Source organism: Hippopotamus amphibius, chromosome 14 (assembly GCF_030028045.1).
Source record: "Hippopotamus amphibius kiboko isolate mHipAmp2 chromosome 14, mHipAmp2.hap2, whole genome shotgun sequence".
Taxonomy (NCBI): Eukaryota; Metazoa; Chordata; class Mammalia; order Artiodactyla; family Hippopotamidae; genus Hippopotamus; species Hippopotamus amphibius.
In genome coordinates, this window is record NC_080199.1 from 72,025,844 (window position 1) to 72,052,891 (window position 27,048).

Genomic DNA, 27,048 nt, shown 5'->3' on the forward strand with positions numbered 1-27,048 from the left:
CCCAGATAGGGGAATGCATAGGAGGGCTTAAAATAGTTACCATCTTGAACAGAGCTATGAAGCTGGTAATGTCATACTTACAACTCGAAACATAATGAAGAATCAGGAAGTAACTCCCCAAAACTTTGGGTTTATTTATGTTGTCCTTAATGTGTTTCTCATCGTAAAACAGCCTCATAGCTTCTTTGCCCAAATAGATGCCACAAAATCCAAGTACTTTATACAGAGACTAATGCAAGCTCTCACTCCAAGTCTAACTTTTATTTACCTACAGTTCAGCAGCCTTATTCAGTTTTTAAACCCTCAGCAAACTGGATGCAGAAAATCAACAGGCAAGATGTAACAAATGATCGCTTCATAGATGCAAAAAGTCTAAAAAGCATTCACACAATTAATGACAATGCCAACAAAGGCAGGGCAACGCCATTCAGGTTAGAGGAAGCCTCCTGGAAACACTTAATAATCCACAGAGACATTTCTGACTAATGATCCAGAACAAAAAAGGGACCATCTTCAAGATGTGCATCAATAGTAGAGGGTGAAAACTTTAAGGATTTTCATATTTTTATCCAAAACATCTAAATACTTAATACAATAAATTTGACAATGGGAGCTCAGATAGGTACAGTTAAAAAGAGAGTAAACAACTACTTGAATCTAAGAAAGCATCATTTAAACCAAGATTCCTGAACTTGAAGTTTCGGCTGGTCCTGCAAACATCAACCTTTTCTAGAGAGTATGTAAATTCTGGTGAAATAGTTAATGCCAGGAGCTCAAGGAATTAGCTTGTATCCTTTCTGACTATTCATTAAGAAAGCATATAGGAACCAACAGTGTCTAAAAAGCAGTTACACTGAATGTTAAGGAAACATTCAGCTAAGTAGCCCATATCCATTTCCACCCAATGCTTATGAATCATCTTTACTGGTTTTAGGTAGCAGCAAAGAAGAGGGACATTTCCAAAAGGGAACTTTATACATAGAGATGTACATAAGAGCACCACTACTCTGGAGCTATAATTGTTGTTCTTCTATCAAGTTAAAATTTGCCTTTACAAATCAGTGAAGGAGCAGGAAGAAGGCACTTAGCCACATAGATTTTTTTACTACTGAGGAAGCCTCCTTCCCCCCTGTCCTTCATCTCCACAACCCTGCTCTGCCCAAGGGTTCTTTGAGACAATTCAGTTGACAACATGGTCTGCACACTCCACTTTGGATTTCGGGTTGATGATATTTTTGAGAATCAAAAAATATGGCCTGAGGAAGGGTCCTCCTTCGGGGAAGACATTAAGTGTCCAAAGCAGGGCATCAGGGACCCACCTGCATCTAGATGAGGCAAAAGAAGGACTCCATGGCAACAAGGACCCATGAGTTCAGATTTAAGGGATACCTGCCCCACAAGTAGCCATGGGACCTTGGGCAAGTCAAGCAGCTTGAGACCCAGACTATTCGTTTAAAGATAACAGATTCAGATGCTTACTATGAAAAAAACAGCACTCTTTCTGCAGCATTTTGAAAGCAACTAAACATTCCTTAGGCTAATCTAGAGAGCTTCATTCAAAGGCGATGTCATAAATCTAGCAGGCAGAACAAGCTGAATGTCAGAAGTCACCACTAAGCACAGTCGGTATAAGGCAACTCCCAAAATGAAATCCAAGTTTAGAACATCTTTATTTTTTATTATAAAATGATTCTGCTGCCTAAAAGTCTGGGGACTTATTGAAAAACAATTCAAGATTATTTTACCTGTGCCATTCAGTACCAGCCACATACAGCTATTAAGCACTTGAAATGTGGTTAGTGCAACCGAGTTACTGCATTTTAATTTTAATCAGTTTAAAATTGAAAATCTGATGTCTGATTCAGTTATTGGAAAAATTTTAGGTACATTTGTAATGTGCACATGTACAACTACTCTTTAAACTGTAAATTTTATGAAATCTAAATAGAGATCAAGTATTTTTGACCAATTTGGTATTTAAATTTAGATGTGCTGGTGGTGTGAGATAAATACACACTGGATTTTGAAGAATTATTCCCCCCCCCCAAAAAGAATGTAAAACATTTCATTAATAATTTTTATGCTGATTATGCATCCAAATAATATTTTAGATATACTGGACCAGGTAAAATACTAAAATTAATTTCAGATGTTTTAAACTGTTTCATGTGGCTACAAGAAAACTTAAAATTGCAAAAAGGCCTTGCATTATATTTCTATTGCTGTTCTCTAGACCAATGGCTGCTTTATAAAACAGACATACTGGAAACCATTTTTGTGAATAAACATGGAAAAATAAACATGGGAAATTTTTGTGAACAAACAATGAAAAGCCACAGCGTTGCCTATCTATGAATTAGTAAATACGTGTAGTCATAAATATTCACGAACAGGTGATAAAAATATTGATTTATTGACTCAATAAGCAAACATCTATTAATCACCTCAAAAACTCTCAGGCTAGCAGGACTTCCCTTGCGGTCCAGTGGTTAAGACATTGAGCTTCCACTACAGGGGGCGCGGGTTCGATGGCTGGTTGGGGAACTAAGATCCCACACGTCACGTGGCATGGCCAAAACAAAAGCAAATAAAACAAAACCCAAAAAACTATCAGGCTGCGTAAGACCAGGAATTCAGTTTTAGGGGGACTCGGTTTCAAGACCGAGGGGTGGTTATCGTTATCCCCGCTGAGAAAATTAAAGTAACTTGTCCAAGTAACCGCACATCCAATTGATGCTGGAAAAAAAGGACCCAAATACAGCTCTCCTACTCAGAAATGTGTACTCTTCCTGCTATCCCAGATTGCCTCCTAGAAGCTGAGATGCAAGAACACCATAAAAGGTATCTCGGATATTAACGGCTTCCACATGACACCCCAATCCATACAGAACCAAAACTATAAAGCGGACTAGGAAACAGATTTTTAAACATCTTCATACCCTCCGCGCCGTATCTAACTCTATCACCTACATGACAGCTGAGGACACGCGGGTCTGTGATAGTCAAAACAGCAGGGACTCCCACCTTGCCTGCCTCTTTGGGGTCATACCTCACACTTCTTTGCCGTTCACCTGCCTCCTACTGCAGTATTTTGTATACAGTGGCTTCCCAATGAATATGTATTCATTTGTTTACATCTTTATAATTTTTAAGCCACATGAACGTGGGAAGAAAAGCTGGTGAAACAGTCTGACAAAATGTGAACTCCTCACGCAGGCTTGCTTTAGCAATACAGGCACAGCGCAATCTTGATTCACACTGTTTCCACAGCAGAATCATTTCATTAGTGAATCCCCACCCGAAACCTCAGGAGTACTTCAAGCGCTGGGGAAAATGGGCTCCTATTCAAGCAGAAAGGTAAACTGGCAAATGTGCGTCTGCGTCTGAGGTTTTGGTGGGCTTCTCTTTCATTCCGGGAGGTAGTTCTGGAATTCCCTTCAGCTGCTCTGGCCAGCCATCCCACCACTCCCTTCCTCTGTTTCTTCACTCCAACTACACGCTTTTTGCTTGACATGCCTTTTCCTCCCAATCCTGCCAACACATCTCCTCTTTCAAAGATCTTTTAAAAATCCGACTTGCACCACAAAACCTTCGTTAACCAAATAAAAGGGAAACAGTTCTTTTCCTCACCCAGTTACATCCTGGGATGCGATAATTTTGAGCTCTCAGATTGGAAAAGGATGGAAATATTTAAATATCTATATGAGTGGAGTTTTGTTGCTGTATAACTTCTTGGTTTAAAGAATTATTTCTGTCCCAACTGTACTGCTCTAAGTTCGTCTACTTAAATAATCCTCATTATTAAGAAGCTTTTTTTTTAATTTTTTAGTTTTTTAGGACTTTTTTTTTCTGGTCACATGCGGCATCTTAGTTCCCGGACCAAGGATGGAACTCACGCCGCCTGCAGTGAAAGTGCAGAATCTTAACCACTGGACTACCAGGGAAGTCCCTCATTATTAAGTAGGTTTTTAAGAGCTTGTTCACAGGCTGGTGTGTTTTCCTGAAATACTGTATGTGGTGGATGCATAATTATTACTTTAAGTTCCTTTATTTTGCAGTATTCATTTAGAGAATTGAGTGCACAAGACAGTATAGGCATAAGGTTTATAGTGTTGTTTTATGACAAATTAGGTGCATGTCTGCCTTACTTTCTTATGTGATGACAAACCACCTGCCATGATATTAATTGTTACAGAGCACTTTGCGGCATTCCGAAGTAGTCACTGCCATGCCCTGGCAGCCCATAAAAGTTAATACAACTTCCAGAAGGTACCTCATGTAAGGACAGGGAGGAAGCATTGGGAGAATCTGATTCATCTAGCCTAATGAGATAGAATTTGAACTGGCATACAAACACAGAAAAACATGTCATCATCAAGTTGCCTAAGATTAGGAGTTTTCTCCTAGAGCGATTTATGCAAGTCCACTTGGGCCTGGAAAGCACACAGCTCTCCCTAGAAGGTAGAAAGGAAAGTGAGAGCAGGTCCTCTCTGTCTGAGCAGGACCAAACCATGTATGGCTATGGATGCAACCAAAAGCAGCTAACAGAGATCATCTTGAACCTTGTTTCTTAAGAAGTGTTCTCTTCAAGACCCTTCATGATGCACTGCTTTCCTGTAAAAATTACACTACACCTTCCTGGGAGACTTCCATATACAAAAGTTGGTTAGACAATTTAGATGAAGTGATAACCCCAAACCATCCCAAAATATTCCTGGGGGCTAATGCAGTATTCATTTGAGCCCAATGTCTACATTTAAATGATTCAATGTAACTTGCTCATCTAAACTTTATATTTTATTGAAGAATAAAACAAAATAAAACCTCTGTCAACCTATAACCTGGGACTCACCATAAAGCAAATTCAACAGAGGCTACAGACATCAGCGTCAAAACACCCCTGTAATTTTGGTGCAGTAAATCAAATGAGTTTTGTCAAGAGGTGCCTCCACCATCACCTTTTAGCTTCAACACAAATACTCTAAGAACACAACTTCTGTTCAAGGCATAATTGCAAAACACTCTTCCTCACGTGATTGCTTGTCTCTTGCTCTAAGCAGCCTGCACGAGCTACATCATCACACATGTTTATACCAAGCATCAAAATCAAGCACAGGCTGGATCTACAGAGGATACCAAGCCCCGGAAACTCTATCCCAGACAAGTTGCTTGAAACTGTTCCTCCTCTCAACACCTCTCCTCCTACCTTACCTTGAGTCCTTGTCAACTCTTTCCTGGGTTTTCCTCACAGAGAGTCTCTCTACCTCCATTTTCAGCCAAGACTCCCAGAATTAGCTGAGAGCTGACCATGTTGCCAGTTAAAAAGCTGTGGGGCTCTCCTGATGCTTTCAGGGTAAAGCCTTGCGATCTGACCCCATTTGTCTATGGGTACCGTCTGTCATTCTGCTTCTGGGACCCTGGGATCCAGCTGTCACTTCTCGAGCCCAAGAATTTTGGACCCCCCCAGCATCTGACCATGCTCTTCCTTCTGCCCTCTCCCCTCTTTTCTGCAGCACTCTTCAAGTTCAAATGTCACAGCCTCTTGGAACAAGTCCTCTGCCTCTTCCCTCCCACATAAAAAGATGAATCACTTTATCCTCTGGATGATTATTCATGTCAGTATCCCTGAGTCCAAGCACAAGGCCTGGCACAGATAGAACATTTATCTAATCAGCATTTTTGTTCTCTGCAACTTCCTCGTATCTCTTCTTTCATCAAAGCCAGCTGTCTTTGACTAGGAAGCCCACAGAAGGCAGGAGGTGGGCCTGCTGAGAGTGCTCTATCCAGCCCAGTGCCCTACTCAAGTAGGCATCTAATAATTTATGAGAAGAGAAGGGGAAGACTGTTGATTCACTTGCAGGAACTTCCTGAAGCTCATTCAGGCCTGTCCAGTTTGGGCTGATGCTCTGAGTACATCCGCCTTAATCGTCATGATAAAATCTTTGGGTTCGGAATTTTGTTTCCAATAAGGCAATCAATTTCTCCAAATATGAAGCAGCAGCAGCCCTCACAAGGAAAAAGACCCTGATCAGTAATGAATAAATTATCTCAGTAATTTCACTGATAATGGTTTCCTTCTGAGTTGGCAAAAAGTAGCGAGAAGGTTTAAAAGTAGTTAAATTAGACAAATGTAAAAATAAGTTAACACTTTCTGTAGAGAGCAATCTTTGACAGTGCTGACTGATTTACAACAAAAACAAAAAACCCCACCACAGAAATATTCCCTGAAGTTGGCTGATTACAACATAAATAAAAAAATTATTTCACTCTAACTTCATTTTGACTTTCACAGACACATGGGCCCTGAGTTCTGTGAACACAAAGGTGCAATTTAACTGGTTAAATCCACTCAGAGAAAATCGGTGAGGGTCACAGAAGGAAAGGGACTTTATAGCTGAGATTCGATGATGAGTTACTGCTTGGAGTAAAACAAAGACCCTCCCAATACAAAACATTGTCACTGCTTGCTGGGGGCTGATTCACAATGGGATAAATGCTAGTTAAGTTTGGCCATAAGCCTCCCACACCCATCCAGGTAATTTTATTCACTCTGTCAACATTTGACAGTTTATTAACAAGAGCCAGTGTGCCCTGAAAGGTCTGGGGAATAAAACGATGAACAGACAGGGGATTCTTAGCTCAGGAGGGACCTAGACCACAGAGCACACTTACACAACAATGTGGCCATTGCTACAATGAGAGTATGTAGAAAGGGCAGGGGAAGTGGGTCAGTCAAGAGACGACTTCACCATGAAGGTGACACCTGAACTCATACTTGGGAGAGGACTTCGGCTCAGGTCCAAAAACCACATGCTTAAGGTTTACTTCATGTGACACTTGCAGGAGAGGCTGCAGCTGTAGGACATGCTAACACCTGGCTGTATTAGTGGTCACTCCACACAACTCTGAATTTGAAAGGAAGGTATTTCAACTTGGACATCTTCAGATGGTTTATTTTCTGAAGTTCTAGAAACATACTTCTTTACCAAATATCTGCTCTAGGAAGTGGTAAAGATCAGATCTCCAAGCCAAGAAGATGTCACAAAGAGACTCTGGGACTCTTTGGTCCCTGGTCCTATTGTCTTGGCAATGAGCAAACATGATAAAACCATTAACTCACAGAAGAATCTAGACAAGCAATAATTAGATACATTAATAATAATGGCTACCATTTATCATGCAATTACAATAGCGAGGCTGTATACTAAACATTTCATAAACATTAACTCATTTAATCATTATGGCTTTATGGTAGGCATGTTACATACACATGTATACCTGTTATGTATTTATGAAGATATATATTAAGACCTTTCTACAGAATCAGAATTGAAGCACCTTTTCTCAAGGTCACCTGGCAAGTTAGGGGCTGAGGCAAAGCACATGTTCGTAACTATCCCAAATCATACAGAAAAGTAAATCAAACAAGCTTAAATCAATTCTTTCCATATGTTGTATTACAATCAAAATTAATGAGTGCAGTGGTCAAAAGGCAGAAGAAAACAAAAAGAGACAAAAACAGAGTAAAACCTCAGGGCCCCTCCATATAGAAAAGGTGCCACGTTTAAGAACCACAGTTCTGTGTTGTTTCCCCACGTGGGGACTGAACCTCTCCTTACCCCAGAACACGATGAAGAAAACTAGGTTTGCATCACAGGCCGTTTTCCTTTGTGCCACGTGACCAGCATTGCCTCACTTCCTTCTGCAGCAGGGCTCCGTGAAGAGTGTGATTCACTTTTGTCTTCAGCAAGGAAAAAATAAAAGCAAATAACCCAAATGGGATGACACTCCTGGCTGAGTCTTCTGGAGGTGTTTAACGTTCCACTTACAAAGAAACAGATGGAGACTTGGACTCAAGCTCTGAGCCTGCGTGACTTTGCCAGCCCAGCACCATCAAGCCTGGGTTGTTCTCTGGCATTAGTTGAACCCTGTCCATAAAGAACATTCTAACCTCCTCTCCATTGTGTGGGTCTACTGCAGAAACTTCATGAAAACACTGAGCTGAACAAATCAGCCGAGTGGTCATCTTTCAATACAACACACAGTGCAGTCTGACACAGACTGCAGTGGGGAGGGACGGCCTAGGAACAGTATCAGTGTCTCTCTATCCTTTTCCCAGAGCCTGAAGAGCGCTTTCATTCTCCTGGCCCAAGAAGTGACAGTCTCTGAGTCACTCCCTAAAACAAGAGCCTTATCTGGCAGGACAATATGATATTTGAGCTCACGGGGCCAGTTTGATGACTGTTATTTTGTGTATAAGGGACACTTGAGAATTGTGGAGTGGGCCTTCCATCACTGGAGTGTGGACACTCCACGAGTAGTCAGATCCTCTCCCTGAGTTCATTTATTTTATTAGCAGATAGTAATACTTAGCTCAAGGTCTTTCACTTAACTTGAGCCCACCTTTTCCTTAATTTCTGCATCATGCCTGTCAAATCCAGGCTCTTCAAAGCTCAGCAGCATGAAAATGCACAGAGCAGTGTGTGTTCCACCTTTCATCTTAAAGTGCGTTCCCAGCACTACAATAACCCTCCATCCCACCCCTGGCCCTGACTGTGATGACCGAGTGTGGGGCAGAGATGGAGTTCATTTCTGCATGCTACAGAACTCTTAAACCTACCAAAGCAAATGGTTTGGATATACATGGTCATGACCATGAATTCCGATGATGATTTTGAGTTCATAATGACATTTTAATCACTCAGTGTGTTGCTACCATAGACATAGTGCAAACCCAGCCTGGGGAAATCTCACCCTCAGTGCCGGCACTCAGTTATAGGAGCAAAGGTGAAGATCATCACCCAAAGCTGTGGCAAGGACCAGACCATCCTGGAAAGGCGGCCAGGTGGTGGCAGTAGACAGGCTGGCAAGGAAGAACGTTGATGCCCCAGATGGGAGGTAACGAAGACCTGGAACAAGGCAGTGGCAGAGGTGATGGCGACAGAGACCCAGATGAGGGAAAGAAGCACGAGAAGTTTCAGCCATGTTTTGAATCAACGACAAAGAAGGGCTGGAAAGGACTAGGTTTCTTGCCTGGGACTGACAGAGAAATTTGGCATCTATGATGAAGAAACTGGGAACAATGAGGGACCCGGAGAAGAGAGATGAAGTCATAGCTTCACCGGGCTGCTAAGAAAAGATTCAGCTTTGGAGAGGACTATCGGCAAAGCAGGGAAATTACAGAGAAAAGCTGGCCTTCAGGGCCAATGAGTGATATTTATGTACAAGCAATAATCAGTCTTAGAGATGCAATTCTTCTTTCATGTGGTTGGTTCCTGGTCATATTCGATTGTAATTATTGACTTCCGTAGGTCTCTTTCACTAGACAATCCTCTCCTTAAGAGCAGGAGCTTGACTCATGTCCAGCTTAAAGTCATCTCTGGGTATTAGAATTTAGTTGTTTTTTGGTGGTTTTTGTTTGTTTTTGTTTTTACTGCTGTCTACACAAACTGTGTCCCAAGGCTGGCTGCAGCAGCTCCATTAGAGTGGCAAAGAATGAATTTCTCCTATTTTCAGAAAGACACATGCATTCCAGAAGCTCCCCCAGCAACTGAATCGCAGTTGCAAGCTTGCACAAAGCAAGCTCCTGCTTCTTTCAAACATTCTGGTGGGAAATCAGCACAGGAGAAGTGGGTTGGCCGTGGCTCCTGCTGGGCTGTCAACAGGAATAGAGGCTGCTGAGCCAGAAGCAATTTGAATCCAGGTGGCAGGACTTATTCACGTACTCCCCTTGGGGAAGTCTCTATGTATGTATGCATGTATTATTTACTTATTTTCTTTGGGTTTTTTCATCTGTGAAATGGGATTTGCTGCAGTAGGATTGGATGAGGTTTAAATGAGATAGTACTTAGCACACTCGCTGAAGCACAGACAATTCTTGGACCATTGCAAGATTAGCTTATGGGGGGGCCATGGATAGGTAAAGTGAGTCAAACTAAAGCCCTTTCAAATTAATAGCTGAATCTGAACAATGAGATTGAAATCTAAACCTCATTGGAAAATACTGACATTCCTATATAAATGGAAATATTCGAAAACAGGAAAACATTTTGTTATTTTTTTTTTGGTAATGACGAAACTAAGGATATTTCATCTACTACTGTCAGATGGCACCCAAACGAATTAATACTATATTTGTTCATTTTAATCTAACAACAGACTTTAATAAACCTTTCACATTCATGTGGTGTTTTTTTATTTCAACTGGGAACTGGGTACAATCTCAAGTTTCTGACCTAGTAATATTCTTCCTCACAATTTGCTTTTAAAGAAATAACAACAGATTCAATTTCTTATTGAATGGGCATAAGAAAGAAAACATCAGAAAATGCTCCTTTTTCTGAAACTGGAGGCAGAGAGAGAGAGAATTTTTATTTTCAGTTCTCTCAAAACTCTTTGCCAGTGCTTTTTGACAAACACCACTGGGTAACTTCCTAGGAAGTGCATGTCAGTATTCTTCGGCTCCTACCTGAGATTCATCAATTTCACCTACTGTTAATCAATATCTTTATCTTACAACTGACGATAAGAGGTAGCATGATTTAGTGTTTATCCTAGAGTCTAGGTTTGATTCCCGGCTCTGTCACTTACGAATGGTACATGCAAAGGTGGGTCATGGTGAAGATTAGAGAAAGTCACGCAGGTAAAGCATGTAATAAAAGCTTGACACTTTATAAGGGCTTATAAATATCAGCTACTATTACTGTGCTAAATACAAAGTTATACAACAGGTGATGATTAATAGTCATCTACCAATGTACAGTTTATATTTTACAGGGGTTACTGTTGGTTGCCCAGCCTCTCTCCCTTCTGTTCAGGTAGCAGGTAGAAATCTTCTGTCTAACAGAAGGTGGACCCACCGCAGTGCAGGGCACGCATCATGATTTATGGTCATTCCATTCAACGGTGCCAGTGATTGGCATGTGACCCAATTCCAGAGAAATGCAAGAGGAAGTTTGCTGGGGTTTTTAGCAAAACCTTCCCCTTCCTGCCAGAAGAAAGACAGGGCCTCCTTCCTTCCTGACTTAAGTAAGGTGGAGATGCTTGGAACTAAGGTGGCCGTTCTGTGATCATGCACTGACAAGTCTAAAGACGTGGATGGTCTGGGTCTTCCAGCTTCTAAAGCCACTTGGAACCTCCCAGCTCCATCCGGGCTGTGGGTTACACAAGCTAATGAAAAGTCTTTATTCTTTCAGCCACTATAAACTTCTCCATTCACAGCAGAAGCACCCTAAAATACTTTTCAAATTGCTGGATGGCAAACATTAGTTCTATGTATTAACCATACCATTATATCTGTGAACGGCAGGTATGTTACTATATTTTGAGTTGTGACAAGAGGGATTTAGGATTTAGAGATGAAAGTCACTAATCTTCAGAATCCTGCTCAGTAGTTTCCAATTTATATTTCTTGTCTTTTTCCTTTTTTAAAAATAAGCAGTTGACTAATTACAATGATAATCATTTGAATTTCAACACCTTTCCCCTCTAAGAAAATGGTAATAAGCATTGAAATAGAACAGTTAACAAAGAGAAAGAAACGAAGCTCAGGTAAAACAGATTTTTGGATATTTAAACTGCGATAGACTCTTCATTCTCATTCACAATTGTGACCTTTCTTAAAGTTCAAGCATTTAAATTGTTAGTTAAAAAAATAGTTTTTGTTTCAGTTGAAAATGGGCCAGGTTTTTAAACACCTTCAAAATTGATATCTCAGTTGGCATAAACTAGGATTACCTTTCCCATAATGATAAGGACTGGGGGTTTGTTTAGTAAATGGAATGCAAAATCAGAAGGCAAGACTAAAACGTCTCATTTTCTTATTTGCTTGCAGTTGTATTCAGTAAAACAAAGAGGACAGGTTGTCCTGGAAGAAAAGATGAAGACACGCTTGGGGCCAGCATTACATCAATAAGGGAAGGGAGACCAAACAACCAGTGTGGCCCAACAGGGGGTGGGCATCTCCAGAAACTCCTGAAGGAAGCTATGATTCTAATTAGAAAAGCAGAAGGTCAGTAAAGAGGTAGGGGATGAAGAGACACAAACTATTATGCATTAAAAAAAAAAGCTACAAGGACATATAGTATAACCCAGAGAATACAGCCAATATTTTATAATAACTACAAGTGGAGGATAGCTTTTAAAAACTGTGAATCACTATATTGTACACCTGCAACATATAATACTGTAATCAACTATACTTCAATTAAAAAAAAGAAAAGTAGAAGATTAACAGTGGGGTGCTGAAATAGTACAAGTGATACTAAGTCCACGTTGTCATTCTACTGCAAGGCATCATTTCTAGGGACGATTTGTTAAAAATATGGTTTTCAAAAACGAAAAGTTGAAAAGCAGGGTTTAAGAAAAAATGCAATCTATGTTCTCCTTGGTGCTCCAACCTGTAAACTTTAACTGTTTATAATTTGCTAAAATCGTAGGCAATCTGCTCACCTACAGCAACTTTTCTGGTTTTAAAATTCTTTAAAGCTGTCACAGAGCTTTCTACCTAGCTGCAGGCATTAAGTAAAGGTGAACAGTGTAATAAACCAAACGATGTTTCAGACAGATTTAAAAAACATTTATAGTTAATTTTGTGTTTAGTTTAATCCATAATATATTTATTTTAAATTAAATATCTAAAATTTTTCAGTTTTACAATATATTTATGTTAAAATATTTTAAATACTAAGCATAGTATACAAATATATTTTAAATATATAGAATATGCATATATTTTAATATTGAAATGGTTCTATTAAACTATTTAAACTCTACTTTCTTTATACTACAAGTATTTAATACAGTTTTACTTTTCTATCTTTGATGGAAGCAAACTCATTCAAATTTTCCAGATTACTTCTTCACTTGTTTTTAATTGAGGGAATTACTGTGTTTGACAATTTCTAATGACCCCGTGACAATCTTAACTAATTTTTAACTCATGTTCCTGAAACGTCAGACAGATTTTTTAATAGCATCTTGCGTCCTTATGAACTTCCTTATTTCAACATGTCTTAACTGAATCACAGTATCTACCAAAACCTAGGAATGTATCCTTCGGCTCTACATCCTATGTTATAAAAACCTCCAGAATGTCAGGAATCTCCACGAACACCATATCTTACTATGCAGAAAGAAATGTCCATCTCGGGATCAAGAATGCCATGCTGCAGACTGGAGACAACCCTGTTCAAATTCACCGGGTTAGACACACAGTCACTTTCCTGTGAAAATAATGTTAGAAAGAACCCAATAGGCTGTGTAGTGTGACAACTTTTTCTTACTCAGAATACTGAAGAGCGAGCGAGTCCAAGAAACTGATGAAGCTTAGGAAGTCAGAGATTGGTCTCTACTTATCTGTTAAGTTCAAAAATGTACAGCTCACCCTCCTTCGGGCTGGCTTTCATGGGGCAGCAGAAATAACCAACAAATATTACGGTGTTTACATAAACCTCTTTTTTCAGAGGAGGCATTTAAAACCCTTCACACAAAACAGCCAGAGACAGTGTCAGGTTTGTTCCTTTCACACAAGGAAGTGAGGGAAGGTCACACACAGAAAAATAACAGAAAAACAGGGGAGGAAAACCTAATCTTGTATTTGCACAATTGGAGCATTTTATTAATTTGACAGTTACATAATAAATCATTTTACTCATTTGCTGAATGCTTCCTACATAAATATAACATTCAAATGGAATTTTACTAAAGTACTGCCCTAGTTAATCTAATACCCTATCCTTTTCGTGGCTGCCAAAATACATATTTACCTGTTTAAATCCAAACTCAAAGAAGTCAGCCTAGTGTTTCTTAAGCTTAGGACAAAAAAAATTTAATGGAGATTTAATTGTATGTTTCCATAATGTTGTGCTTGCGCCATTAGCCTAGAAATCCTAGAAATTTCAAAGCTGTCTTCCACTGCTAAACTACTTTGCACTTTGCAACTGATTGAGAACAGCAGAGGCAGTTAGAGTTGTATATCAAATTAGAGTTGATAAAAGCACTTAATGTAGATTTGAATGCCTTCTTGAAAAAGATTTCAACTCCCTTAAATTGACATGACAACAAGTTCTTACAGCAGCATAAAAAGTATTAGCTGAAATGTTATGGCTTTGGCTTAAATTTCCATCTGCAGCTCATCAAATGACTAAACAGTAGAAAGGAATTAAACCAAAATCAGACTCATTACAGAGTCTGATATGCTGGCAGAATATAAACTTTCACTACTTAGCATCTGGAGTTTTGGATGACTAACATTTAAATGCTTGTGCTTGTATGTTCTGTAAAAGAAGAAAAATGTTTGTAAGAACATAGGTGCGATATATGATCATTAAACAATGTATAGAAATAAATAATTCACACACACACACCTATACATACATACACAATCCTTCTAATTTCCCAAGTTTTCTGAAGAGTGAGAGGACCACTCCAAATGCACTATAACAGCTTTAAATTAGCCCCACACCAAAATTCTGGATAAACGCCATAACGCTTCTTCACATTTTTCTAAGGTAAAGAATGCTGATCTGAAACCCTTGCTCTCCCAAATACTGACATCTGGTCAAGTGTTCCAGAGTAAATAATTTACATTTCCTCTCCTCCTTCAGCCATCCTGCTAGGAGGAATATTGGAAAATGTTCTCACAGGACTTTGCCTGCAAACACCAGGCTTCCAAAAGCCTCTGATGCAGTGACAGTACAAATCCAGAAAGTTAAAGTCAACAGAATCTATCAAACACCTCCTCCCAAATAAACTTCTCTAGGGCATACAATGTCTCTGAAGTATCACTGGATCCCCTCCTAGTCCTGGGAATACTGCATTAATAGTTCTGAATTCTGAATCTAACAAGCAAGGAAGGGAAACTCTGAGACCCCTGATGGTGGGATCCAGGTCTGATTCAGCTATGAAGCTCCTGAAGTGGAGTGTCTAGTGCACAGAAGATGCTCAAGAAAGAAGTAATGCATAGTGTTTGCCTTGCTTCTCTGACACTGTCAAGCAGCAAGACATTTTGGAATAATAACCAAGAAAACTGATGCTACGACAGTAAGTTTTTGAGTATAAGGCAGCATTGAAAAGTAAATAAAGATGTTCTAATGGAAATTCCATTGCTCCTCCAAAACTTGGAGATACATTTCAGCTCAGAGCGCATTCTTTTATTCACATAGCCAACAGTTCTACAATGGAGCAATATTGAATATGATGAACGGGATCTATCAAATGAGAGCGATTAGTAAGAAAAAAAAGAGATAAAGCTGTGTACTATCTTTTCCATAAATGCCACTCTCCAGGAAGTGGCTGCCTGCTGAACCTTCTGCACTAGGGTTGCTTGCAAATAGTGGGTGATTTCCATATTGTGGAAAATTAGAAATGTTTAAGTGTTTAAAAAAGAGGACTAAGAAATGCTAGAGAACAAATCCAGAAATTTTTAATACATATGTTTGTTGGGTGGACACACCCCTGCATCTTACGTGATAAGTGCCAAGGCTCTACTACATTTAAAAAGTCCCATTCAAAGGTCAAGACCATGGGGTAAGATCATTATTTGTCCATTTGATCTGAAACCTCACAAAATATACCTACGTGATGCCGTATGGGTATCTCATACCACAGAAGCTGAACTTTGGGAGAATTAAGCCTTATCATCCCAAACCAGGAACATTTCAGAAGAAGCTAGTTTATTCAGATTCAATGCATCTCATTCATCAAATGAGGTAATGTGGAGTTTGAAGGCGCTGAGCAGACTACAAGGCACTAAATAAATTTAAGGTTTAGTACAAACAAAGAACCTGCACAAAAGGCTTATATTCAGGGCTGTCAGTCTATAGAACAGCTTCAACACAAGGAAAATGTCATTTCTCATCAGCCCAAACTTACTTCTGAGCCCAGCTCATTCTGAATATCTCACCCTGCTCAAAAATATAGAAATAACTAATAAGATGATCAGGACACACGGAATCTATTTAATTCCTTGAACTGTACCCAAGAGTGAACTAATGAGTCGTGGGTATTAAACTGTTTTGAAACAGATGTCTTTTAAATAAAGGGCATATTTGCATGTTATAACGGTTGAAACATCTAAATACTGGCAACTTTCTCAAATATCCTGGGCTGTTCCCAGATTGTAAAAATATCCAGGTCATCTCTGCTTCTTGTCTACTGTTGTTTGCCTTTCTATTTAAGTTCTTGCTGGCAACTTCTCCAAGCAGCATGCAAAAGTAGGCAAAGAAGTTGAAATTGAACTATTCTGTGCGGCCAGTCTTGTTGCGGGGAGGGAGGGGTGGTTATAGTGGCAGAGACCAGAGCTATCAGGTAAAATAAGAGACCCCAATTATAGACAGATTTCCATCATCCCTTGAAATAGTCTCCCTGCTCTCACCGCTAAAGATAATTAGGGGTTTGCTACGGTTTCCTAAAAAGGACACAACATAGCGGAGAAACTTTGACAAGATAAGCAAAAGACAATTCTACAAGAAGACCATTAACACATTCTTATTTGAGCTACCTAATTATGTATTTACATACACTTTTAAAAATGGGGGAAATCAACAAAATATTCTAACAGAAGAAATGTACCTTTTTACTATAATTCTTTGTGTGTGTGTGTGTGTGTGTGTGAAATCAAATGACCACAGGGCACAGAACTGCCTGTGTTTTATATTTAATAATGAGAGTGAAGAGCTGTTAATAGTTAGGTTTTTCAAGTAGGCCTGTGCTAAGGGGATGGTGTTCTCCAGCACGGGGGGGGAGGGGCAGAGAGAGAGGGCGCGGGCTCTTCAGAGATACACAGTGGAGGAGAGGAAGAATTGGGAGCGTCGTCAGCCAACAAGAACGAGAGTACCCATAAAGCACTAAATGCCCCAATTGTTCTTGATCCATTGATCATCTGTGGGTGATTTTTTTAAAGATGAGATTACCACCTGGCTTGGGGGAGGGGTTTATGGGACTTACTACCATCCTGGCTGCCAGCAAATCACTTTTTCAACTCTCATTTTTTCATCTCTCTCCTTTCCATCCGTAAAACGTCGACAATACGTAACCTTTCAGGACTACTGGAAAGAGTAAAGATAATAAACAGAGTGGTCATACGGCCTCCTCTGCCCAGGGCAGTCCCCGTTTACGCCTAGTGTCCCTGCATAATTATTAACTTTCACTCTCAAAAGTGTCTCAGTTTGGACAAATAATGATGCGGTTTGCCCTACATATAAATTACCAAGCATAACACTTGACACGGGGTGGGCCCTGAGGCACTGTGGCTGCTACTGCTATTCTAGATGCTAGGATTGTTCGAGCATTTCAACCAAAAAAACAAAACAAAACCCCTCAAAATAAAACCCCTCAAAACAAAAGGAAATGAAAATCTCAAATGTGCCTCCACCGTAAACTCAGGATACATCAACCCTTTCTACTTAGAGAGCGTGGGTATTGATTTGGGGTTCTGTGTCTCATTAGGACGATCTACTACTTTAGCAGAGGTGACCATGGCTATAGGAACACAGGGTAACTCTCCTCTACATGCCTGGGACGGTGCTGGGTGCATCCTGCTGAAGAACAAGGTGGCTGTGCTTGCACTTGACCTGTCCTGCTCTGCTAGACTTGGGCAACTTGGTTAACCTCTTCAGTTTTCTACTTCTTTAAACCAGCTCTGCAAAACTAACTAAACGAACATCTTGAGAGTTTTCTTAAGGCTTTCTCATAGCATCTTTGCAGTATCCTGGTGACATAAATAGGGATCAGTGAGTACCGCTCTGCAGTGAATAGGATATGTTTTCAAACCTCACTTGCACGTGGTTTCTCTTCATCCCCAGAGCTTACCATATACGAACCAACATTTCTATGTGGGACAGAAATACCGTCCTTATCACCATGACTTAACTCACTACAACGTATTAAAAAATGCCACACTCAATTCTTCCACTAAAGCAAGTTTTTCTACAGCAACCTGAGTCATTTTACAATGTACAGCAGTGCCTTCTAGAACAGGGCAGGGGCTTGTTCGGTTCCCCAGAGCACTTTATGTGTCAATGGAATTCTCCTTCCCTGAAAGCATTACAAGGCATTCAAAGGTTTCTCTCCATGGGGTTAGGAAGGTTTGCCAATGTTGTAGGAAAGACATGAACTGCCCTTCCCTGGAAAGATGAGGATGTTGAATGGACACTGAATGCCCCTTCATCCACTGGGCCCCGTGTTCCCTGGATATTACGGGGTGGATAGAAACACAGGGGATGCCAGTTAGAAGTTGCAGATCAGCGGGAGAGCCTACCCAGCAGCTCCGTGCATCAATCCAAAGCCCTCCTTTCCCATGAAATAGCTTCTAAGTATCTGCTCTGAACATTTTCTGTGTTCAGCAAACCTGAAAGGGCAAGGTGACTTTCTGCCACCAAGAATACTCCCAGGCCATCTCCCACTCTGCTGGAAGGTATGTACTTAGGGAAGGCAGGCATTTTCCAATAGTAGCTGAGGTGGAGAAAGGGGTAAAGATAAAAAGTAAATCTAGAAAAAAGGCCCAAAGCAAGAGGTGTAGTAAATGTTGACTATTCACAGAATACCCCACTAAGGCTGTCAACGCTAAGCTGAAAAATGGTCTAAGTTTGATTTCAAGGGGGTTTAGGAGAGAGGGACGCACTGGAATACATTAATATTATTTCAACATTTATTGAGATTCACAACGTGCCGGATATTGCGCTAAGTACTTGACATCTTAATGCCTCATTTACTCCTGCGAGGTATTCATTATTGTTGCCTCCATTTTACAGATGAGAAAATTGAGGCAGAGAGTAGTTAACTGATGGTCCAAGGCCTCACAAATGCAGGAGCCAGAGATCTGAAACAGGCCTATCTGGCTGTGCAGCTTGTGTGTTCTAGGTGAGGGTGCCACGTTAGGGGGCGGACGTGTACGGGCATGGACTGGAGAGTTACGCTAGTGAAATGCAGAGCAGGGAGTAGAGGACCTGTGGCTGGAGCAGAAAAACAACACAAGAGAATATGAACGAGGAATTCAAAGAGGGTCCTGTGTGGTGGTCACTGCCACTTGGGGGCAGAAGGGTCTGTGATGTAGTCTTTGAAAAGCTGGCAGAAGCCTCTCCAGGCTGCTCTGTGTCAGGTGAACCAATGAGGAGACCACTGCAATATTCCAGGGTGAACTGCGGAGGGCCCGTGGAGGCCATGGCCGTGAACAACATGGGGGTGCAGCTGTAAGGATCACTGAGCAGCTGGGGAAGGCCTGGATAAGAGCTGGGAAAAGCAACAGCACAGGTGTACACGCAGATAAGGAAAGCAGTGACGTCTACAAAGGACATCCTATTTCCAGACATCAAGGCCATTTGAATTCCCAACTCCATTAAAATGAAAGAGCAGCCTGACAGAGAGGGCAGGCCAGTGAAGAAAGGAGTGTCAAAATGAACAGTGAATGAAAAGCTAATATATCTCACCAGGCAATGACTGATGTAATTGACTTGTTAATTCTTCAGAGGAGACAAATATATACAAAATTACAAGGTGCATTTAAAAAAAAAGATGGAAATCTTAACCTGGAAATGCTTATGGAATCATCTTTCCTCTTACTATCACCTTGCAAAGCAGTCAGCCGTAGTTATAGGTTTGTTTTATTGCTTTTGAATTGTTGGACGTTTATAAATAAGCACCACTACATAATTAGGGGCCTGATTCTCCACATTCAGGTATGTGGTTGCAGGGTGGGGCATCCTCACCTCTCAAATCTGTGATGCTAGGCCAATTAGCTGCCTGCCCGTGGTGCATCCCCTCAGCCTCGGCCCCCTGAGTAGGCTGAGCATCCTAAGGCTTCTGTTTTTCACTTTGTCTTCCACACAAATTCCTTTCTTTTTTGCCACAGAAAATATGTAAAGCTGAGAGCTATGCTAGTGCTGCAACAGGATTAAGGAAGCCTAAGCATAAGATGTATTTCCTCTTCCTCTTTTAAGAAAGGACTGAAAAACATTCTGAACCCCCCAAAGGCATGCTAGAGGATCACCAAGTTCACTCCTCTGCAAAAAAAGAAATTAACATAGAGGGCAGGTGCTATGACTTATGCACCTTTGTAGCTCCACAGCCTGGCATGTAGTAGGTGTGGAATAAATATTTGCTGAATGAACTGAAAGAATTCAAAACTGTGTCTCAGACACTCTCAAAGTAGAAATGAACAGTCATTTTGAACCATCTCCAGATGTAAGCATGGGGGGGGCGGGTAGCGGAGAGAGTTTAGGAAGGGGGAGGAAATATAGACTTTGTCTAGAGCAATTTGAAAATAGACAAGGCGAGAAAGATTTTAAATGAAATCCCACTGGCCTCAGGATTGTCACAACACAATTTTTTATCTAATGAGGCAACGACAGAAATTGATGGAAGAAAATAATCTGGCCTTAAAGTACTCAAAATAATAATTCAAAACCACACACTAATGTCAGACTCACAGTAAGTCTTTCCAGATATTGGAAAACTGCTCCGTAAAGGACCCTGTATGTCAAATTCTTTTCATTCATCAAAGGGTTGATAGACAAAGGAAGATTCACCCTTGAGTGTGAAGTATTACACAAATAATGAATCCAAGATAAATGAATTATGACTCTAACAAAGGAATGCTGTTGGGGTGACAGTATTACTCCCAAACGGCTTCCCACTTGGAGAAAAACAGCTTCAGACAAGCCCCATGGTGTATACAGTGGTGCAAAATGATCTGGAAAAGATGGTTTCTATGGATATCATTTAGAGATGCATATCCCTGAATACCTTCAGGCTGAAGGTACTTTGGCTCTTTTCTCAAAGCAATTACTGCACAGGTTTTCCTGCCCAGGTTTTGTTTACATAAGAACAATCCTGGCCACAGGTCATTTGTGTAGGAGATAAGTAATCTCCAGCTCTTTGAGCACAGGTAGGTTAATTAGTATGCACAGAATACAACACATTTTTTTCTTGGAAAATTTTTTAAAATTTCAAACAATTAGGGATCTGTAATACCAGCTGATCTTTTATCCAAAGCAAGTACAAAGGCTGGTTAGTGAAATAGAGAAGACTTTGTTTTTGAACTGTTCAGAAAATACAAGGCATCACTGATCACCTGAAGGCCTGATTTTAATTTGATTCCAGATCCATGATGCCTCAGAGGTTGTCTTTTTGAAATATCTTACTGCTAAAACCTTTAAGTAGGTCAGAAATGGAACTTCAGAAGCCATAACATTCTGATATCCTAATAAATGATTTTATGGTCAGCACCTCACTTGTTTATGTTTCAGGAAAGCACTGTATTTGGACTACAGCAAACATGAGGATTTTTTAAAAAATTCAAATATAATAGCACTCTGAACATCATCCACACAGATGAGGGAGAGCTCAAACAAATCCACAAATGTCTCTATATTCAAAAAAGATGAGTCAGGCTTTGGACCATTAAGTACTTTTTTCTTTAGATAATACCCTAATAAAATAATTATGAAATACTCTGAAACCTGGCCACACCCCTCTGATTACACCACACTTCATGAAATATTTCGATAAAACCTGAACACATTAAACAAACACCAAGGCAGGAAACGCAGCCTGGAATGCCCCATCCTGCACTCCCCAGAGCCTGAAGGGCCATCTCACTATAAAATTTAATCAAACCAAATCTACTGTAATTCCACTGCAGCCTCTGCACTTCAGGAAAGCTAGTTCAGCCTCTGACATTTTGATTTTCATAGCAGATGGGAGCAAAAAACAAAACAAAACAAAAAAAAAACTTCCTCGGCTCACAAGCCTACACGTCCAGTTGAGATTTTATTTCTCGGACCTTAGGCAACACCCAGCAAACAAACAAAAAAAGGTTATTTTCTATTACTCACTATTACTCCAGGATTTCAGTAAATATTTGATACTGATCTCAAAGAAGCCGGAATCCTGCTGGCTGGCCATGTCGGCGGCATACAAAGAGGCTGCTCCTCGGACTGGACCGGGAGCCGCCGGGGGAGCAGGTACCGGGCGTGGAGATGCGCTTGTCACAGGTTAGTGATGTAAGCGGGGTCAGCGGCCGGGAGGGAGGCTCTGCAGATCTACCTCCGGCGCCGACAGCGAGTCCACATTTAAAGGACACCGAGCGAGGAGCGGGAGAGAGATGCTCGGCCGCTCCTCCTCCTCCGGGTCCAGCACTGGCTCCCTATTTGCTGGGTGCGATCCCGAGCCCTCGGAGGCGGCGGCGGCGGCCGCTGCTTTCATTTCCGAGCTGCCATCACCAGCACCGCCCGCTGCCGGCCGCCCCCAGGCTCAGCCCCGGCAGGTACGCGACGAAGGAAGTCCCCACCTGCGCCGGGAGGGAGGGTTTCTCCGCCAGCCTCCCGGACGCGGCGCAGACAGGCTCAGGCCCCCGCGGCTCCCCCGGCCGAGGGATGGGCTGGGAGGGCCGCCCCCACCCCGCCCCTGACCCCGGGCTCAACCTGAGCCACCCCCAGCCCCGACTCAGCCGCGGGAGGACCCTCCCAGCTTCAGAAAGGCTCCCGGGGAGCCGCTCCGGGGCTGCACCGGCTGCGGCTCCCCCCGCACCGGCCCCTGAAATCCACACAACTGCGTCCCCGCAGGAAGCCAAGCTGCACCGCTGAATCTGGTTGCAGCGACGTGTTTTTTTTTTTGTTTGTTTTTTGTTTTTTGTTTTGAAAAGCCCCCTCCGTCCACCCTGCTGCAATAGGAAAGCTTGATAACAACAGGATATCGGCCTGGGCTTTTTCCTCCCCTCCTTTCACTGGCACAGTGGAAGCTACACTTCGTGCTGGTCCCTCCCAGAAACGCTGTCATTTTGAGGGGCACCCCTCCCCACGCCCCACCGTTGCATCCGAAGGGGAAGGTACAAACTGCTTAGGCTTGTTTACCCAAGGCCGGGCTCCACAATGCATCTGCAAGCCTGTCTTTTCTAAGAATCACGGAGCGCAAAAAAGCTTATTTTTATTTGTATTAAAAAGACGAGAAGCAAAAGCGTTATATTCCTTGCTGCACAATGGCTTTTTAACTCCACGAAATCTTGATATCAGGTGTCCTGATTTCAGTTCGCTGTGTTTCATGTTATTACTTAGCCTGACCAGGGGATTCAGTAAGAGAACTTTCATCTTGCCAGGCTCCATCTGAGTAGGTGGGGTTTGGTTACACAGCTCATAAGCCACGAACCCGTCCCCTTCCCCAGTACATCTGTGATGAACATTTTCCAAAGGGATTAATGAACTATATTAATAATTATTTCACCAAAAATTTTGAGTGCCCCTCATCCACTCAAAATCAGCACACAAATAGGACGTCCCGGACTAACAGTTCATTTGAGAAACGGCAGGGAAAGAGTACACATTTTCTAAGACTAAGAATTTTTAAAAATTCAACACTAAGGAGAACTTTAGGACTATGTCCTGAAGTGCCCTAAGACACTAACAATACAATGAGCGTTTCAAACTCCTTACACAAAACGCAAGCACTCCACCAAGATTTCCAGCTCCACTCACAGCACTTCCTTCTCATGGAGTCTCCTCAGACTGCCTTCTTGTTCATCGACACCCACGCTAGACTTGAGCTAATTTCGTTTTATGACCTGTACTTTGAATATATGGACTCCAGGTGAAACAGGACCCAAAGGATTTACCAAAAGGGCTGTTACATCTGAAAATAAAAACTAACATCCACGCCCACCTTTCTGGTGCCTCCCCCACTGTGGATGGCAATAATGAACAGGGAGCCTGCAGGGTGCCTTGGTAACGCGCACAAAGCCTCTCAAAACAACACAACTTCCCAGCTTGCTCATCTGTAAAATGGGGATCATAGTGGTACTGACCTCAGTGAGTTGCTGGAAAGGTTAAATGACATCATTAGGACCTCCCTGGTGGCGCAGTGGTTAAGAATCCTCCTGCCAACGCAGGGGACATGGGTTTGATCCCTGGTCCGGGAAGATCCCACATGCCGCGGAGCAGCTAAACCCATGTGCCACAACTTCTGAGCCGGCGCCTTAGAGCCCGCGAGCCGCAACTACTGAAGTCACGTGCCTAGAGCCCGTGCTCCGCAACAAGAGAAACCACCGCAATGAGAAGCCCCAGCACCACAATGAAGAGTAGCCCCCGAGCACCGCAACTAGAGAAAGCCTGCATGCAGCATCTAAGGCCCAATGCAGCAAAATAAATAAAAAATTTTTTAAAATGACATTATGAATAAAAGTGTTCAGCAGATTTTTGCATACAGTAAACACTTAATTAAATTTTAGCTATCTTGATAATTACTGTGAACCCTCAGGGACTCCAGAATAGAACTTTTAAATTTAGGTTAAATACATTTTTTGGTGCCATTTAAGGTCTATCACTTTTAAACACCAATGGTAACTATTGGGGAACTGCAAGTTGGAGACATTTAGAACAGCTGCAATAACCAAACATGCTATTTAATACTCTTACTCAAGCAGACAGATTTTCTCTGTTGACTTTATAAAAGAGATGTTAACTGGCTTTTAAAAGTTTTCAAATCCTGCTATAAACATATTAATTTGTTGAGAATGCCACTCATGTATAGTATTACAAGAGAAGCTATCATAAAATTTTAAATGCTATTTAGAAAAGAATGTTTTTAATGGTATCTAGTTTTCCCTGTGAAGAGTGAATCAGCAACTAAGAGCCCAGTTTCTGTCCGTTAGAAGCCGAAATCTTGTCCAGTGTTGGCTTTTTTCTCATTCGAGTACCTTTAAAGAGAGCATATATTGTAAAAGAACAGAAAAGGCCTTTTGTTTTGTTGAAAGGCCTGCAAATCAAATAGAATGACACCTGCTGCAAGCTGGGATAAGACATTTATCCTTTTGTTTCCTCTCTCTAGGTAGGTGGGGGCGCTTATAAAAAATGTAGTCAGAATGGGCACCTGGACAGAGGTACTTAAAATACAAAATAAAGTCTGAACTCATCCCTGGCTTCTTATGAGTCTTCAGTTGTCATTTAAGATGAACTAAAACTATTTCAGCTTTTATATCTATAAAAAGACGGACCCGTCCTGAAAAATCTTAGGAGAACAAGAATCTTTAGGCAAGGAGTTAGGCAGACACATTGGAGGCTGAGAGAAAAGTAGCTGTAATACAGGAAAAGTGGGAGGCCTTGGGAAATGGTATCCAAGAGTGGGGGAAAAGTCAGAAAGTGATGTGAGACAGAGATAACAAGGACACCATCTACATTTACTGAAAAGTAATATTGTGCTGAAAATCCCTACTTTATCATATTTAACCCCCCCCAAGCCTATGAAGTACTATTAATAGCCTCATTTTACAGATGAGAAAATGGAGGTTTAAAGAGGCATACAATAAGGTCAAAGGTCACAGTCCTATCCCTGGTAAAATGGAGATCTAGCAAATTTTGGAGCCTGAGTCATTTATTCTAAATTTTATTTACTTACTTTAATCACAAGCAAGGCCAGAAGCACACTCACCAACCTCTTTAGCAAACTCCAGGAAGAGGTGCTAAGACCCCTGTTATCACTAAAAGGAGTGCTGCAGGCCCCACTGGCTCTCAGGACCACTCACTGCCTTCCCCTCTGGCTTCAGTCTTGAGGAGGAATTGTTCCCTGGGGGCTGTAGCCCCACCCAAAAGAAACCTAAAGAAGAAGGCCATGATTTTTCACATGAATTTGATTCACTGCACAGGTTCTGTTCTGCATAAGGGATGCCTGACCTAGGTTGGGGGTGCGGTGATGAAGGATGGAAATCTAGTCTGAACTCCATTCTCCAAGCTGCAAAGGGATGGTGATGGGCTGTGTCCACCCTGCTGTGGGGCTGCGTCTACCCAATACTCAACCCACAGGAAGGAGTGCCTATTTGTGATCAAGGTACCTAACGGGCTGGTAGTAGCCTGGGCGGTACAGCAGGAACTAAGAAAAGAGTTTCAAGAAGGTAGAGTCCAAGTGGTCCTCTAGGTCCCAGGTTACTGGGTGGCAGGGGGATGAGGAAGGTAAAGGGTAAACTGTCTCTTCCAATCCATGTGGCATTTACCTACACCCTGCCTGGATTCCCGTTATAACCATCTGTCCCGTCTCCTCCCAGAAGACCTGTGTGTCACTCTGTTGTGTATCCCCTACACCTCCTAGCACATGGTAAGACCTCGTGCAAAATACACACATTGAGTGAATCAGTGAGAATACACTCATCATGCATGGCTAGTGCTGGCTGTTGCCTGTGGAAAAAATGTGCAACAGAAGTGCAATCGGTCTGTGCTCTCATTCATATTTAATTTTCCCTTTCCTTAGCATTTCTGACAAATTTTTTTTGAGACCGAAATGTGTGGTGTTCAAAAGAAAAGTGAAAACAAAGCAAGGCAAACCATCTGGGTGCTGGCCAACATGGAGAGCCACTACCTAATGGCTTTAAAGTGTCTGATTGACTTGATTGGGTTAGGACTGGGATCTGCCCCTTTCCCTGTGGATGGCTGCACGTGGCTACACACGTGTAATTATTGTCACAGTGACATGTACATTCACGTACAGAGTGTATGAGGCAGAGGAGAAATGTTTTCCCAGCATCCTGAGGAAACAAAGGAAAATCGCTCAACATAAGAAAAAAATTCCTGTATCATTTTTTTTGATCTGGAGATTCAAATTCCAAAACAGCACCAAATATATTATATCCCTACTAGTATACATTGTTTCAAATTAAGCATCACCTGGATGGAGTTAGAAAGAGAGCAGCTGAGATCAATGGAGACAATTGTGGAAAAAAGGGTTTTCTTTTTCCTTAAGCAGTAGAATAAGAGGCCTTTTAGAGATAACCTAAAGAACAAATAACTGACATAAACCACAAGCTGCTATTTTGGTCTATGCATAATTTGAGCTGATCTATCCTATGCTAAGAAATTAGAGAAAAAAACAGGAAGTGATGGCATACAACATTCATTTCGTAAACACGGAATGTAATCATCGTTCCCTTAAAAAAATCCAGCCCACGTATACAAATCTTCACAAAAATAGATTCTGCAAGTTTTGAAAACATTTACTCCATTACTATCCAACACAAATAATTCTTTGAAATGAATTGAAAGACACTTAAATTTTTTGAATGCAGCAGAACTT

The 27,048-nt window shown here is 41.5% G+C and overlaps 1 protein-coding gene across 7 annotated transcripts in view; it reads right to left on the reverse strand.

The window, feature by feature from the left end:
* Positions 1-27,048, reverse strand: part of FRY (FRY microtubule binding protein) — a 307,260-nt gene that overhangs the window by 207,960 nt on the left and 72,252 nt on the right. Inside the window, exon 1 of one of the 7 annotated variants that reach the window (XM_057707898.1) lies at positions 21,834-21,945. The exons of the other annotated variants lie outside the window; for them this stretch is intronic. Within the exon in view, the coding sequence (XP_057563881.1) occupies positions 21,834-21,903 (70 nt within the window). The 5' untranslated portion in view covers positions 21,904-21,945. Of the gene's footprint in view, positions 1-21,833; positions 21,946-27,048 lie in introns of those variants that run through there. 7 annotated transcript variants of the gene reach the window in all.